Source organism: Trachinotus anak, unplaced genomic scaffold, assembly GCF_046630095.1.
Source record: "Trachinotus anak isolate AG129_WGS33_773 ecotype Australia unplaced genomic scaffold, CSIRO_AGI_Tana_v1 ptg000007l, whole genome shotgun sequence".
Taxonomy (NCBI): domain Eukaryota; kingdom Metazoa; phylum Chordata; class Actinopteri; order Carangiformes; family Carangidae; genus Trachinotus; species Trachinotus anak.
In genome coordinates, this window is record NW_027273858.1 from 7,042,475 (window position 1) to 7,059,315 (window position 16,841).

General features: G+C 40.2%; 1 protein-coding gene across 1 annotated transcript in view; it reads right to left on the minus strand.

The window, feature by feature from the left end:
* arid5b (AT-rich interaction domain 5B) overlaps positions 1–16,841 on the minus strand; it is a 75,999-nt gene that overhangs the window by 8,957 nt on the left and 50,201 nt on the right. The window contains exons 6-9 of the mRNA XM_071480182.1: positions 11,726–11,889; positions 9,778–10,057; positions 4,749–4,801; positions 3,599–3,696 (exon numbers count right to left, since the gene is read on the minus strand). Coding sequence (XP_071336283.1) covers positions 3,599–3,696; positions 4,749–4,801; positions 9,778–10,057; positions 11,726–11,889 — 595 coding nt within the window. The remainder of the gene's footprint in view (positions 1–3,598; positions 3,697–4,748; positions 4,802–9,777; positions 10,058–11,725; positions 11,890–16,841) is intronic.

Consider the following 16,841-nt stretch of genomic DNA (forward strand, 5'->3'; position numbering starts at 1 on the left):
TGTCTCTTTGGAAATAAAAAGCCCGGGGGGGGGGGGGGGGGGCATGGAGGTGACACTCCCTCCCCACCACCACCTCTTATTGCAATCCAGTGATACCCTCTGCTTTAGAACAAGAGACCAGAATAATTGAAATCTGTGTTTGAGCTACAGAATTAGACAAGCTAAAACGTAATGCGCTTACATTTCACATATCTGCAATACAGCAAGGACAATGCAGAGGGATGCTGACAAGTGCAAAATACTGAGCATCCAGCAGAATAAAATTAAACAAAAAAAAAAAAAAAAAAAAAGAAAACAATCTCCTGCGCCTTCCCTCCTCCCCAAATCCAAACTCTATCCTATTATAATTCTCAGTGTGAGGACAGGCTCAAGGTTCCCTAATAATTATGGGCAACAAATGTATTTTTATATCTGGAGAGTAGCTTTAGTGAATGCATCGATTCCAGGAGGAATGAATAAAGGCTGAATCAATAAAACATCTAGTCGACTAAAATTGGAACAGGCGTGCATCTGTCTTAAAAGAAACGCGTATCTGCATGATCTGAGCCAAGGAATATTTCACAGGCCTCAGACTCTGTGTACAGTACATCTGGCAAACATCTAATACTTTTAAGATGAAATGATTTAATCCAAAACCCCTCATCTGTGCTCTCTGCTGTTGCCCAAAACCTCAGAGTTTTTAAATAGCAAATTATTCTAAATTGCTTCTCTGTTGCCATGGATACCCCCCCTCCAAAACCCCCTCCCGTCCCAATACCAATCCCGTTGTGCAATTACATTAGAGTGCCAAGGCATGGTGAGGTATTAAAAATCTGTAAGAGGCAGAAATGAACAGAGATAGTGAAATGTGATGTTTCTGTAACAAGAGATCATGTAGGAAACCAGGAAGATTAAATATGTAGGAGCTGTTAAAAGGCGCTGACCTGTATAATGAAAGAAACAGCATGAAGTGCAAGGAAGGGAGTGGGAGAGAGAGAGAGAGAGAGAGAGAGGGGGGAGAGCACAGAGAAAATGGCACAGCACAGAAGCAAAAGGCAGTCTATTTCAAGGTTATTGATGCCATCTTTTTCATGACCTCATTTTTAATTCAGAGCGCTGGGCCCTGACAGCTAATCTCGGGAAACCGTTTAAATAAATATCATTAAAGCTTCCCCATAGCTGCAGCGGCAGACCTTGGCTTGGACATTTCTACATTGATTTTTCCCTGCACACTAATGAACGGCACTCTGTGACTAAAAAACAGTAATGTTGAAAATGACAATTAGCTCAGGTTATCTCCCGTTCAATTCCAGCTATGCAACTCCATTACTACCAGTGATTACCGCCTTCTCCTGGACAGCATAAATATAATAATTATGCTGCCGGCTCCATCTTTCACAATAACATCTCCTAGGAAACCATTTCGTATGATTTCACCATTAGGGCTGTAAAGGGATAATGTGTATAATTTAAAATAAGAGCTGAATGCTTGTGGATATTCAGTCTTTAACCTAAATAACACCAAGGAAGCCAAGAATATCCACTTAATTTAAAGCAATTATATCCTGAAATATTGTTTCCTTCCCTCTTACTAGCCTGAGACTTTTTGTTTCCTGCTCTACTCTACTCTACTTTGACTTGCTGAGACAAATCAGAAGTGATTCTTCCAAGGAGAGAGCAAAACATAAGTGTTGTTCCAGTTTGAACACTGTACATTCTTCCCTGTGAATTATACTTCTGTAGCACATTGACTAATGATTAAAGGTGGAAACAAAGACGCCTCTGGGGAACAAACACACACTTCAGCGAGCCAACAAACAGCCTCATTCATCATGCGGAGAGAATGGCCATGTTTGCTGAGTTAATACAATGAAGCTAATTGCCCTCCAAGCAGCCCAAACACCGAGGCTCAGCTAAAATTATTCCCCTGAATGGAAACTTGCTCAGCTTCAGCTGATCTCTCTCTCTCTCTCTCTCTCTCTCTCTCTCTCACTCACTCGTACACACACACACACACACGCCCCATCACCCCCACCCCTCCCTCTTACACCTTCTCTCTCTGTCAGCCTGATATTCACTGCAGTGTGTGGATATTATTGCTTTGTATTGATTCAGCATTATTTTCAGCTGCTTCTCGGTGGCTGGAGAGGGAAAGGCCAGCGCAGCAGCAGTCACACCTCAGCGCTTCCCGCACGGCTCCGTCCTACCCCGTCTGCCTTTCTGCGACCGTACTTACACCTTATAGATGGATGAATAATACAGCTTTCAACATCTGGCTTCAAAGTAACTTCAAGACAGAGACCGATCACAAAACCCAAATCAAAGACATACTCCGACTTCTGCAATAAAACGACGTGCGTCACCTCTATTGCCAGGTGTTGAAAGTCATATCTATTATTAGTATAAATCAGGGACACCACTGTGCAGCAGCTCCTCCTTTACAGCATGTCCCTGTTTGAGGTAATGAGGAAGAACTGGGGACGCACCCTCAGCTGAACATTTAGAGCCACATTATCAGCTTGTGTACAAACACAACACACTGAACAATACACTCTCACACCTATGGTTTCACAAATTTACTGGAAAAGCCGCTCCAGCCGCCACCGCCTATGCTTGCACATTCGCTTACAGCATGCAATCTCGACACAATACGAACCTGCCGGGCTCCCTCATATGGTACTGCTGGCATATTGCTGTATTACTGACAGGTGTGTGTGTGTGTGTGTGTGTGTGTGTGTGTGTGCCTGAGCTGTGCTGATGCATGAACCCTGCAGCAGCCGGAGAGATGTGGAGAGGGTCACCGGCCCGGAGGAACGACCTGCTTCATGAGCGACTGGTTATCTCTTGTTGGGGAGATCGTATTTGGCATTTGTTTAACCTTGGGAAAGTGGGTGTGTGTGTGTGTTTTTTGTGTGTAAGCAGCCCTGCATAATACCCCCACAGCTCCCTCAGGATCATATCCATATGCTTTCTTTGGTTTGGTAATACCATCTGAGCGATTATAATGTGAGGGTTCAAAATGCTGCAGTATCTGACTGAATGATTAGATGAATATATTAAACTGGTGTTTTCACTCTGTCTTGCAGCTTTGTGTGCTTGCAATGCACATAGGATGGAAAGGGTAGTTACTGTATATGTGCATCCATGTAGGTCAGTTAATAATTCAAAACTTTACTGTCATTTTGAGCCTTTAAATCCTCTTTAGCCTAGAATGGGTGGAGTTTACAGCATAATTGGTTCCATAGTGCCGCGCAACTAATCAAGTAATCCTAAGAAAATAACTGAATCTTACCCCAGCATGGATTGATTTAGGTCCATGAGGAATGCATTTCTTAATACTATTAGAACTGCATGTAAGAGGAGTGCAGAGTGGAGTGATTTGTTAACTATTCCACTGTTGCAAGCACCAGTCTTCATGTATGTGCAAGTGCTCTGACTTCCTCTGAATAAGATCAATATTTGTCTTGTAGTGTCCAACATTGTGAAATCATTTCTGACGCAGCTGCAAGGGGGTTTACTCACCCCGGGCGATGTAAACCGGTCCACATGAGCATGCATAACAATCATGTGTCATATATATATATATATATATATATAAGCGCCCAGCATTATAGCTCACCTCTCATAATGTCTTCGTGTACACGTGGCGGCACTTGTGCTGCTGGGGTTCCCGCCCAATTCGTCATATACATGCTTCCACTGTCTGCGCACTGTGATCTGGAGGGACGGATGAGAGGACAGAAAGTAATAAGACAAAGAGAAAAAGAAAGAGAGAAAAGGGATGACAATGAGACGAATGCAGGGTGAGGAAAATTGGAAAAATATCAGAGGAAGAGAGACTTTTTTAAAAAAAAACAAAGAGAAAAACATAAGTGGTTGACATCATTTTGAGGTCTTGGGGAGTTACTGAGTCATGATGTTCCAGTTATTGAATCCTCAACACTCAATTCTCTAACATAATAAGCTCTGTTAACATCATGCAGTCAGTTGTTCCTGCTATAACCCCTTATCCCATAACAGATGACGGGCTACAACACAGAACACAAAACTCAGAGTTAACAAAGCCTCAACATGAAACGTGAGATAATCAGCTGCAGATATGAGGGTTTAAAAAGGATATGAGCCCCAATTATATGAGCTGTATCCTGTTTATGGCCGGGTCTGGCTGTCTGTTTGGATGATATTATACCAGCCAGCTAATGAAGAAACAGGCATGAGCAACGCACTTGACGACTTAACATCAAACATCGACTTCACTTTGGAAACACGACGCACATGAATAGTGAGGGAATAAACGACATGTGAGGCATCCAAGTCGAATGCCTCAGCCTCACACACACTTATTTCTGGCTCACATTGGTTGTGTGTGTGTGTAGCATATATATATATATGCATTTCACTTCATCTCCAACATGGGAAAAAATGAGCGATTTGACCAATTTCCTTCTGACCAGTGCAGAGCAGAGGAACATGTGTTTTCCACTCCAGGGGGGGACAGAGGGGGGTTGAAACAATGGCATCATTTTTGCTAAATGTGGCTCTGAGCAAGACTTTCTTCTTGGGAAAATAGTGACTGACCTCAAAGGGCAAAAGGAGGGCAGAGAAAGAATAGAGAGAGCAAGAAAGAGGAGAGGTAGGTAGGACGACACCGGGCGACAGAGGGCAGACGTCAGGAAGAGGGGAAGACAAAAAGAGGGGGAGACAGAAGAAAGAAGGGAGGGAGCTCGATGAAAGAGAAGGAATATATTGCCACATATGTGAATACTTACCAACTCATATCCTCCGAGTTTCTGAGCAGCTTGAAACATGGTCCAAAGGTTGACTATGGGAGACAGAAGACAAACAAGGCAGTCAGGAACTCTGGGAAAGGACCTGAGCTGAAACGCATGACGTCATACACGGTCATTACACCAGAGAGAGGGAGGCAAATACAGCGCCGGAGGAAATATTTAGATCCTTTAGTTGAGTAAAAGCAGCAAAACCAAAATGTAAAAATACTCCATTAAAAGTTAAAGTGGCTCATTTAAGTATTACCAGTGAAAAAATATCAAACACAGAAGTATTCATTACACTGAATGGCCCCTTTCAGAGATTTATATTATATATTACATTATTGGATTATGTAAGCATGTAAACAGTATTTAAATGATGTAACTGCTCATGGCGGAGTTCATTTCACAAACTCTGTAAACTGTTTGTAGTTGAACAATGCAGCGCGTTTCATAAGCTGACGATATGTTTTGAAAGTAAAATCTAAATCTGCAGAGAACGTAGTGACTATAGCTGTGAAATTGAATTAGAGTCCACTTTATTTTCAGTGCACACATTAAGCACAAGTACAAGACAACGCAGTTCAGCATCAGAGGAAATACCGTAAACAATGCATATAAATGTACTGTATGCAAAGATGAATGGATGTACAGGATGAATAATAAACAAATGGGGTAGAGACTGTGACTGTGTAAAAAACAAACAAAAAAGAGACAAAATGTACAGTACAAGTGATATGAGGTGTATGATAATATGTGCAGTATGGAAATATATTTGGTGAGTATCAAGTACAATATTTGCCTTTCAAATGTTGTTAAGTCCAAGTATCATATATACTTTATTCTAGATAGATAGATAGATAGTAATTATGTATTCCTGGAAAGGCAAACTGAAAACAGCTTTTTATCATTTTCACACCAAGCGTCGCTGCACTCAGCTGAAAGGATGCAAATAAATATTGAGTACTTGTAGAATCGCTGCAATGTGATAAAATACAGCATATGCTTCATCCTGACAAAGAGATTTGTTAACCCTCAGCTGCCGCCTGCAGGTATGAATGAAAACCATTACAAGCATCAAACGCTTGGCAATATGTTCAAACTTCTGTTTGAACTAATGCAAATTCATTTGCATTGATTTTGCTATGCAAATACCCCATGACAGGCTATATCAAATACAAGACTTGTGTAACATTTTCCTAAAAATAGCCATGTAAGCTTACAGAAAGGCTGCAAATGGCTGTCTTTGTTTGAAAGAAAATATTCCCCACAAACAAAGAAGCACAAGTTCATTGCAGGACTTTTTTGTGCCAATGACATTTGTATTTGCTTTCTGTAACATCATTGTTTAACATTTTTATATGAAGGCCTATAAATAAGAAAAGGAGGCCTCGCCTGGGGAGAAATCCATCAAAATTCAATCTGTGCGTACACAAAGCCTTGCATTTGTCAAAATGACATTTTCCTATCTCCGCATTTGACAGCATTGATTTTTTCCTTCCCTCCTCTCTGCGACCGTTGTCAATGCACGGGTGGAATAACAAAGGGAGCTGGGTAGATTTTCTGTTTGAACTGAGCACTCTGGCGTATTGTGCTTTCTGACTGTAGAAACAGAAAGATGGTCTATTTAACTAGCTTGTTATGCATCAACTGTAATTACCACAATAGTACACGGGACTGGGAGGGAACATAACAGATAAAGGAAATGAGAGAACATGCCTTTTCTTAGATGTCTTGTCATTAGCAATTTCTTTTCTTAATTCCCCTCCATTTGGCAGGGGCAATTATCACTGAGATAAGGATGACAAAACAGGAACACAATGCAGCCTCAACGACACACCGATGGCATGGCAATTAGACAACAAGGCTGAGAGAGGGAGACAAATTGGAACTGATGTTCACAATCACATGCTGATGTCCAGGAACTGAAGCACACATGCGTCTGGAATAGCCACACACACACACACACACACACACACACACACACACACACACACACACACACTTAGGAGTTAATCTTGCAGATCAAGGACATTCAGAAGATACAACGTAACCACAAGTATTCCTGTTTTATTCCTCCTCAGTTCACTCTATCTCTCATTTCTTTCAACACCTATATAACTTCAGTGGCAGCAGCTGTAGAGTCAATATTAACCAAGTAATAAAAAATAGAAGGACAGCGACTCTTATGAATAAACTGCAGCCACAGTTTTCCTCCCCAGCTGTACTGCTCCTCAAATGTAACAGCCAACTATTTTCTGTCATTTCCTGTGATTCAGGTGCTAGTGTGCATTCAGCCTTTATGAATAGCTTTACTGAAGTAATATGGAGCCAGTTTTTTTTTTTTTCTTTCACATAGTTGTCAGGGACAGTTGAATAGAGACATTTCGAGGCTTTCCATATAGTATGTATAAAGAAAACAGATGCAGGTATTACAGCTGAAACTATAACAAAAAAAACAAAGAAAATAGTCTGCTGCTATTTTTATAATCCACAAATCTGTAATTTCAGTAACTTGCTAAGCAGACATAGTGACAAATGCCAAACATTGTCTGGATCCAGCTGTTTTATATAATTTTTCTAAATATCTTTGGGTTTTGAACTTTTGGTTGGACAAAGCAAGACATCTGACATTTTTTCCACTATTTTTGACCTTTCACACCACTTGAATGAATAATCAGTTAATCAAAAGACAAATAATTGGTAGATTAATCATGAGTTGCAGCCCTAAATACTGATAATCTAGTAATTGTCAAGATCTAAGATCTTTAATACATACAACCCCTGAAGTGAAATATAAATTCAACGTGAGAGTGAGGCAGGCAAATGAGTGGGCACTATGTCAAACCAGCAAAATTAAAATGACTGGGTTTAAAATATGTTATGATCCATTCAAGGTAAAGGCAGATTCACTGTATTTTAATAGTTTATATGTCTCTGCTGGGCCGTCAACAGTCACAAATGCAGAAAAAAAACCAAAACAAGGCAAGACTCCACAGTTTGGAGATGAGGTGGAATATACATCAAAAGTCCATGTTCGGATTCAGATAGGGGTATTTTTTCTTGGAGGTGAATCAAATGGATATTTTTAGTCGAGCAGCCAACAAAGCATGGGTAAGTCTGGTAAATCATTCAACCATCTGTTGCTTTGTTCAACTCCAGAGAACTTCATAAAAAGGTTATTACTCAAATGCAACTAAAATAACATATTTTACCATTTCCATGACAGGAAAGTGACTTCTTTGATCTTTTAATGCATTTGTAGCGAGTTTAAAAGAAGATTATGAAACTGGCACCTGATTACATCTGAGGGGTTTGTTGTATTAATTATTATGAGTCCCCCCTCCCAGCCCCCAGCCCCCAGCCCCCCCCCCCCCCCCCCCTTTACATGTGCTGATGTGTGCTCGCTGCCAAGGACGAAGTTTAAACAGCATGATTTCACCATTTAATGAGGGCCTTGCTTATGATGTGTCTGCTTTTGAGATTCAAAGCATGTACTGTATGTAAAACAGTTGGCGCGTGGACCTCGACTTTATTCTCAGCTCAAACTGAGAAATGCCAACCAAAAGTAAAACATGTTGGGTATGTAATTCTCCCTACATCTCTCTCTACACCCTACACCCCCCCCCCACATTCGCCCCCCATTCCCCCCCTCTACCTCCCTCAACCACAATGACCCATTTAAGCTACAACGTGTCAGCAGTCTAGATGACAGGATTGTCAAAATACCACGGTGAGGTTAGCAGAGTTGAGGCGACCACAGCTTACCTTCATGTAATAGTTTAGTGTAATGAGTTTTACTGTGCTATAAACTGTCACTGTTAAATTCAATAGACATCTCTCTCCCTCTCCTGCCTCTCGTTAATTTGCTGATGTTGTGGAGCTGTGGTCTGACGTGAACGGCTAAATCTTTCTTGGCTCCCTTTGACACTAATGCAAATGTGATTTTCTTCCTTGAGTAAAGACTGAGAAAAGAAGTAATTTTGAAAACCACAGTTTGAGAAGAGAGCTCACATTCTCATGTGTCTTGCCTCGAGATCAAACACGTTGAGAAAAAAAAAAAAAAAAAAACTGTTTCAAGAGACCAAAGTGTGCCCTTTATGATGTTTACCAGCATGTTTCTCCTCTCTGTCCCGTGTACACCAAGTGCAAGCTAAGCATCCGACCTATATTAGAAATCTTTCATCTCAGGCAGACGTGTTTCCCATACATGTGATGTTCTTTTAACACAGTTAGAGGACGTTCTTGGCCTTAACAGGAAACCCCTTTTGACAAGAGTGAGAAGATACTCTCTCCTTATATAAAAGCCAAGCAAAACGTGCTCTGACAGGGAGCCTCCAGAGTCGTTCACAAACTGCTCAATGTGATTTTTCTCAACATATCCAACAATTATTCCTTTAGTTTATTATTTCTGCAGATTTAATGTTAAACAGCAGAGTAATTCTGAGCATAAGGCCTGCAGTAGTTGGAAGCCACCACCTCTTCTTCCCCTAAAACTTTCATATCCTGGATAGTTAGGACCACATCTTCCCCTGACTTGACTCAAAAGCAGCTCTTGCTTTCTCAACTGATCACGACAGAGGGGGCACTATAGGTGAGGTGTGGTTAGAGATGCTGATTAAAATCCACACAGGGTTTTTCCCTGCATATTTATCTCTTGTTTATGACTTACAGAGGGCAGTTTCACTTTGATATCTAAACTGTAATTTGAAACATATACTTCTGTTTCTTATCTCTGAGCTCAAGCTGCTCTGAGGCTTAAATATGTGTTTTTTTTTCTCTTTGCAGGGAAATTCTGAATAGTTATTTGTAGGCCTGCTTTTATGCCTGTTCCCACACTGATAGTTTTTAAGTCCTTTTCAGACTTAACCTCCCTCAATAGTGTTATTACCTCAATCTCCTAAATAAAGCAGGTAAAAATGTATCCACACAAGCTTTACTATTAGAGTACTGAGTCTTCACTAGAGTACACTGTTGTTTCAACATTACCAGTTAGGGAATAAGAGAATGAATAAGTCGTCCTACTCACTCTGTTTGAAGCCAAGGAAGGGAATCCTCTCTATGGGCGTGTCTCTGTCTTTCATGTACTTGTAGAGTGCTACTAAGAAAGCCTGCTCCTCCGCTCGACTCTCCTCTGATGTTTCCTCCTCTTTCTTCTCCTCCTTCTCATTCCTGTCCTCCTTTTCCTTATCCTTATCCTTCCCTCTCTCCTTGTCTTCAGCTGAGGATTTCTTGCTGAGGCCGTTGGCCTTGTGTTTGGCTGCTGGGGTAATTTTTCCGTTGGGTACCGTTTTACAGTTGGGTTTGACCTGCAGAGAGAGATCGTAAAGAGTCAGTGGATGTAATTTTAGATGAAAATTGAACCCTTAACAGAGTGTTATTCAAATGATGTCAGACGGTTAGGATAAAAAAGTGTTTGGGCTCGAGCACAAACAAATATTCTTACAGGCCTCAGAGGCAGCCTCTCATTGATTATCAATAAAGCAGCTCTTCTTGTCATCAAAGATTAGGAACAGATTAGTTTGACTGCAGCTTTGAGAGAGAATTGCTAATATTGATTTAACTGCTCCAAGGTCACAGGAATAACAGCTGTGGAAGTAGCCTTCAGGGTAGATATTTCCTTCACTTTGAATATCACAACCAGTGTTGCATAGGGGCTCAATAAAAAGGAGCACTGAAAAATACACAATCAATGACACAAGTCTTTTAAAGCATCACTAAAAAAATCAGCGATTTCTTTAAGAAAGTGCCAACGCAATGTAAATTAGCCTTCTATTTTTTTTCATCAAGAAACATGATTTCATTAGTGGTTAAGTGATTCTTCTCTGTCTCTCTCTCACAATACTGCCTCTTGTTTTTAGAAAATGCAGTGGGGGAGAAAAAAAGTGAAAACATCTTGTTCCACTGAGGGACCATGCTGAATGTGTTTAAATGTCTATTGTTGTGGTTGGAGGAAGAGAAGAGACACACAGACAAAGGGAGTGCTGCTGAAAAGCTGTGCTATCATGACTGATCCATCACTGAGCAAATTAGTAAGATCAAAACAAATGATGTTGGGACAATTGCTTAAGTAATCGATCAACAGCAAAGTAATCAGAAAATAGTTTATTGAATGATTAATCATTTAACCAAGTTTAAAAGTAAGAAAACATACCAGCTTGTCTTTTGTCTGAGGATTTGCCAAGTTCCTTAATCTTATGTGATACTAAATTCAATATTTTTTTTTTTTTTTTTTTTAGCCGGTTAGTCACACAAAACAAGCTTTGGGCTTTAGGAAACTGTAGTTTTTCACTCATTCTGGCACTTTATGGATCAAAAGATATTAAGAAAAATAGTGTAAATTCATTAGAAAAAACTGTTTCAATCATCATCTAAAAAACCTTGAAGTGATCTTTATAATATAACACAAGGTGCCCAGAAGCAATAAATGTTCGCTGCAGTTCCCCTAAACAAAAACCTCTCCCACAGACAAGCACTACACCTGCAGCATGTGTCAACTGTGCCAACCTGTAATGTAACATGTGGCCTTCACAGTCACATGTACTGCGTGCACTGTGAAGAATGTAACACTGCTCTGCTGCACCGCACGGTCGCTGTGTCTCTCACAGTGAATCAGAAATTAAAATGTTGCCACTTTGCTCTGTATCTGGTGACCTAGAAAGCAGCTGGTTGACAAGTCACAAGTCAGGGTGTCATTACCGCACCACTGCAGCATGAAAGGAGATGTTAAGTTAATACTCTTGGTATAATGTACTTTATGTCTCCGGGAAATATTTACATGAGTGCTACTTTTTGTGTTGTAATGTGTATATTAAATAAAGATTTCTCAGCCTCACCTTTGTAATGTCTTTAATCGCTTATTTAAGTTCTTTATCTATTTTATTACCTCTCAGTCCGTCTTTGTGCTGCTGTAACATGTGAATTTCCACTCGGTGATCTTATGTTATTTTATCTAATTTTATCTGGCCTTATCTTACCTTAGTAGTAGTTCTGCTCTCTGGGCTGCAGGGGTCCTGTGCTGCCACTGCTGTTGACCCCTGGCTTGACCCTGATGACCCTTGACCCTGAGCCTGACCCTGGGAGTCTCTCCTCTGAGAAATGGACAGTTTCTTCTTCCGAGGTCGCCCCTTCAGGTTGGGAGCTGAGGGAGAGGAAACAGTGATAATGAGAATATCCATTTGGGTGGAAATGCATGTGCTGATGCAGCATTGTGCGATAAAAATCACTATGTCTTTTTTCCTCTTTGCTGCCAACATTTGGTTAAGCCTGATATTTTTATCTCAATATGTTTTATTTGAAAGGAAGAATGAAAGAGATGTGAAAAACTTCTATAGCCAAAAATCCATTTCCTCTCTGGGAACATCGACTTTTCGCTGAAAAGGATGGAGGTTATGACAGAAACATTAACAATCAGGGAAAGGAATTTCACAGGCCTGCTAGCCTGTAGCTAATTATTTTTAAACTGGATTAGTGCAACATTGTGCTGAATGGGGTAGCAGGCTGCCAAATTGCTCCAATGTGCTAGTAAACATGATTTTCAAGTTCCTTCTCAGCCTAAAAGAGAAACTACATTTAAATTCAGACAGATGTATTTTGAACATTTCACATGAGGGCGTCGTAACAGTCAAGCAGTTAGTATAATACTGTAAATGACAGACGCTGGTTAACCCACAAACCCACAAAAGGGAAGAAATTTTAAACAAACGCTCCCTGCTAAGAGAAGTATTTGTTACAGATGCTACAAAAAGTTAGAGCTTGAATGCCTTTCTCACCACAACATCATATAAAATACAATAAAATAATGTTTTGTCTTGTTTTCCACAGCAGGGCTGCACAGACACAGTTGTCCTCTCATCATAAAGAATTACTTTATACTAAAGCACCCCAGATGTAGTGATCATCATGGATCTATTTTTGGTTTCTCTCTGGTTAGTCTGCTCAAGACTTAAAGCTGAACGCTGTTAATTAAAAACACATGAACCTGCCTGATAGGAGCTCTTTGTTTGAAAGGCTGGCAGATATAATTGCTCAGTTCACATTACACACACAATAAAGTATTTAAGCCCTCCAAGTCCTTTGTACACCCACGTTTATGTCAACCAGCGACAGTAATGTAACTTCTTGGAAGAGTGCCTTGCCTCCATGCAGCAACACAAACAGAGATAAGCTCAAAGGAGAGAAAGAGAGAGAGAGAGAAAGAAAGAAAGAAAGAGAGAGAAACTTCAAATAGTCCAAGTTCAGTCACGTATTTCACAGCGTCAACGTTCTTTCTTTCCATCTGCAATGACAATTAAATCACATCCAAGGTTGTTCTCTGCCAAAAGGACCCTGTGATTATTTTTTGTCGGATCAAATTCCCATCAAGAAAATGTAACAATAACACCAGAGCTGAATAAAAGTAAGAGGCAGTCATTAAAAAGGGTAAAACGATCACGACTCAGCAACCCATCACTTCATGTTGTTATTTTCACAACTGCTACGCCGTAGAGAAACAACACAGGGGAAAATTCCAAGGGCATTTGTTCTGCATTTGTCATCTCTTTGGCACTAAAAAAACACACACACACACAAACAAAAAAAAACTAGTTTTTCAGCAGTGTAATCTTTACTTAGAAAGCACTGGGTGTGTTTCTTCTTCCAGTGTTTTTCTCACTCTGCCTCTCACACTGCCTCTTTTATTCTGCCAATTACTCATTAATGCTGAGAAATTACATAAACCCTATTATTTATTTATTTACTCATGTTTAATTTTGAAGGGACAGATACACAAGCAGTAAATATTCATTGAATACATAATGCCTCATATCATAGAATTTATAGCCTAGGCTCATTTCCAAGGCTGGGGTTTCTGAAAAAAAAAACCATGTTTATTTAACCAAGACACAAACCATAAATGTACTTTTCCACTAGATAAAATCTTGAGAAAACTAACTGATGGCTACATGCCTGAAATGCAGTGTACAGTGCTTTAAAAAAAGACATATACAGTCATACAAAACACAAATGTGACAGATAACTAATGCTTATAGGTTTGACTTGTAGGACATTTATTTTTTAATGTGACATCGGTTTAAACAAACGTCGCATAGGTCTGAGTGAGGTCACACTCTCAGCGCGGTTCTGTTTTTAGTCCAATCACTAACCCCCTGACACCCTATACTGAGTTACATAACCTGCCTGTCTGTTTACATTTTTCATCGGGTCAAATACTGCTGCGTAAGAAAATGCTGCAATTACAGCAAAGCGCTGCTGCACAGCACGTGGTGACACGACAGTGAGCGAGTTTAAATGCATTGACTTACTGGTAGAGGACAACCTGAACACAGTCAAACAAAACCCAGGTAGATATCACTGTAAACTGGGGGCCAAATGCTGCATCGGTGTACTTCTGTAAACATGTACAAACAGGCACACAAGGTCAAGCGCAGACAATCTTTCCTGTGCTGCAGACGTTGTGCAGACCTTCTGATCTGCCCTCCTCGTGGCAGAGTTGCATAAGGGAGGAGTGCTCAGCTTTAGAACAACACAAAGGAAATCAAATGCAGACCGACTCTGTGCAGATTGATTTTCTAGAATGGAAACATAGACATTTATAGTCAGTGAAAAACAAAGCTAACATCACAAGATAGTGATTTTACAGCACCCTGGGAGATGTGATATTTTTACCTCTCTGTGGGCATTAAGTGTTTTTGTCAGTGTACTAGAAAAGAAAGAGATCATTTAAGTGTACATGATACTTCCCTCAACAAGCCAAAAATGGGCACAATAGTCATACAACAAAAAATGGCTGCTGACCAAGTTACCATGTTCCTTTCTGCTTCCCATTGAGTTACTTATTTCTCACTCTGTGGTTTTATGCTTATCTGGGTCGCTGACCTGACTTGGAGACGTGCCTTGAAGTGACCAGAGGACTCTTACCTAGCCCCAAAAGACACACACACACACACACACCAACCACAAATACACAACAGTTGCAGCCACTCATGCTGCTGTTATAATGCTGAACAGTACTGGTCGGAGGGAGGTGAGGCTATACACACACACGCGCACACACACATATACAGGTGAGGGGTATTCCCTGGGGTGTGAATCCATCATGTCTTGTCACAGAGCACAACCCTGAGCCATGGAAGTCACAATGACTTTAGCGGCGAGAGGCACAGCCTGACAACTTGATCTCCGGATGCAGCCGAACGCCCTCAGCTCTTAACAGCTTTGCAACACGGCCATATCTAATAATTCCCCCCTCCACATTCATTTAATACAGCCCTAATACCGCTTGTTTCATTGCCATTCAGTTGATGTCAATGATAATGAAAAACTCATTAGAGACAGCTCAGGAAGGGTTCTGACAGTTCTATGCATCAACAGAGTAGAGCCACAGGGAACCACAACAAAATGGACTGATTGATTGAGAGGCTGCTGGGAATGGAGAGACATATCAAGCCGACTGGAGAATTCAGCTGATGGATGCCTCAGTTGATAACGCTCACAAAATTGACTGGCTCAGTGTCTACATGTGTTCATTTAATGATTGTCTCTTTAAAGGAGGGCGGTTTCAAAACTCCTCTTTGAAGCAGATGGACAAATGATCGCTCTGATTATGCACAGTTTTTTTGTATTTGATTGGCAAATTGAAATGAAAAGCTCAGAGATCCAAAAAAAAAAAAAAAAAAAAAAGAAGTACTTTAGTAGATTAGCGGCCAACTCGTCTGTTCATTTTACAGTTTGGAATAACACTGACTGAAATAATTTGTCGCAACTACAGATGAGTGTATTTTCAGCCACAGTAGAGGTATGGGTCAAGGGATGGCAATTTCAGTCGGTGAGTCAGCTACTGAAATATCTCGACAACTCTTATCCAACATTTTCTACAGGCATTCATGGTCCTCAGATGACCTAGCCTATTTAGTCTAATATTGTCACATTTATTTTGGTTTATGACCAAATACCTTCAAAAACCGTTGTGAAGGTGTAGCCTACTAACTCCTGTAATGTGTGGTAATTAGCAAATGTTAGCATGCTAACACGCCAAACTAAGAGCAATAGTGAAAATTATTCCTGTTTAACTTCACCATGTCTTTGTCATTGTGAGCATGTTAGCCTGTTAGCATTTAGCTCAAAGGACTGCTATGAATGCGTGCGACCTCACAAAGCTGTTAGCAAAGCTATAGACTCCGAAACCAGAGTGAAGGGTGTGAAGTTATTTTGCAATCAGTAATCATATCACAGAAATGCGTAATGAGGCTGTATGACTGTTGATCATTCATTTTATGAGAGTTTACAAAGTTCAAGCTGAAATAAATCACCTTTAAAGTTGTTGGGAAACACTAAAATGTTAAAAGTTACAAATGACTAACAACACAACACAACATCTGGCAATAAAACCTGCAGTTCTCAACAACCAAGATTCATTGTCAGTAACATACAAATGAAATGTAAACCTCTTTACAGATGCAACAACTGTTGTGACTCATCAGATGTGAAATAGTTACATCTCAAGAGTTTTCATCCCCCAGACAAACTTTGACTGACTGACTAAGAAAAAAAAAGCTATTAAGTGCACTTTCTTGAAACAAAACTCCCACTCACATCTTTACTCAAACTCTTAATTCTACAGTTTAACTTCAACTTCCTCTCACCATAATGAGGTCCAAGTTCAAACAGGGAGGTGAGGGAGGAGGAGGATGAGTGAGGCATGACTAGAACAAGCAGAGGTAGGTGAAAAACATGTTTTGACATATTTTGTTGTCTCACTTGGTTGCAAATTCACTAAAGGCCTGACACCCACTCAGCAATTATCAGCATAGCTCACAGCCAAAGGTAACATTCATGTTGCAATACATGACATTGTCTGCACAGTACAGCATGTCCCCCAGGACAGCACAGGCTACAGTACAATTTTGTAATAATGGTAATTCACCTTTTACATAAACAAGTAATTCCTCAATTAGATTAAAAACCTTTTAAGTAAGAGTGACATACTGTATATACTAAGATGTAACATACACATACATAAATAATGTTTACAAATGTTGAAACACAAATAATTTCTTTACAGCAAATATGCATTGACCATTCAAGTCAGTTAAG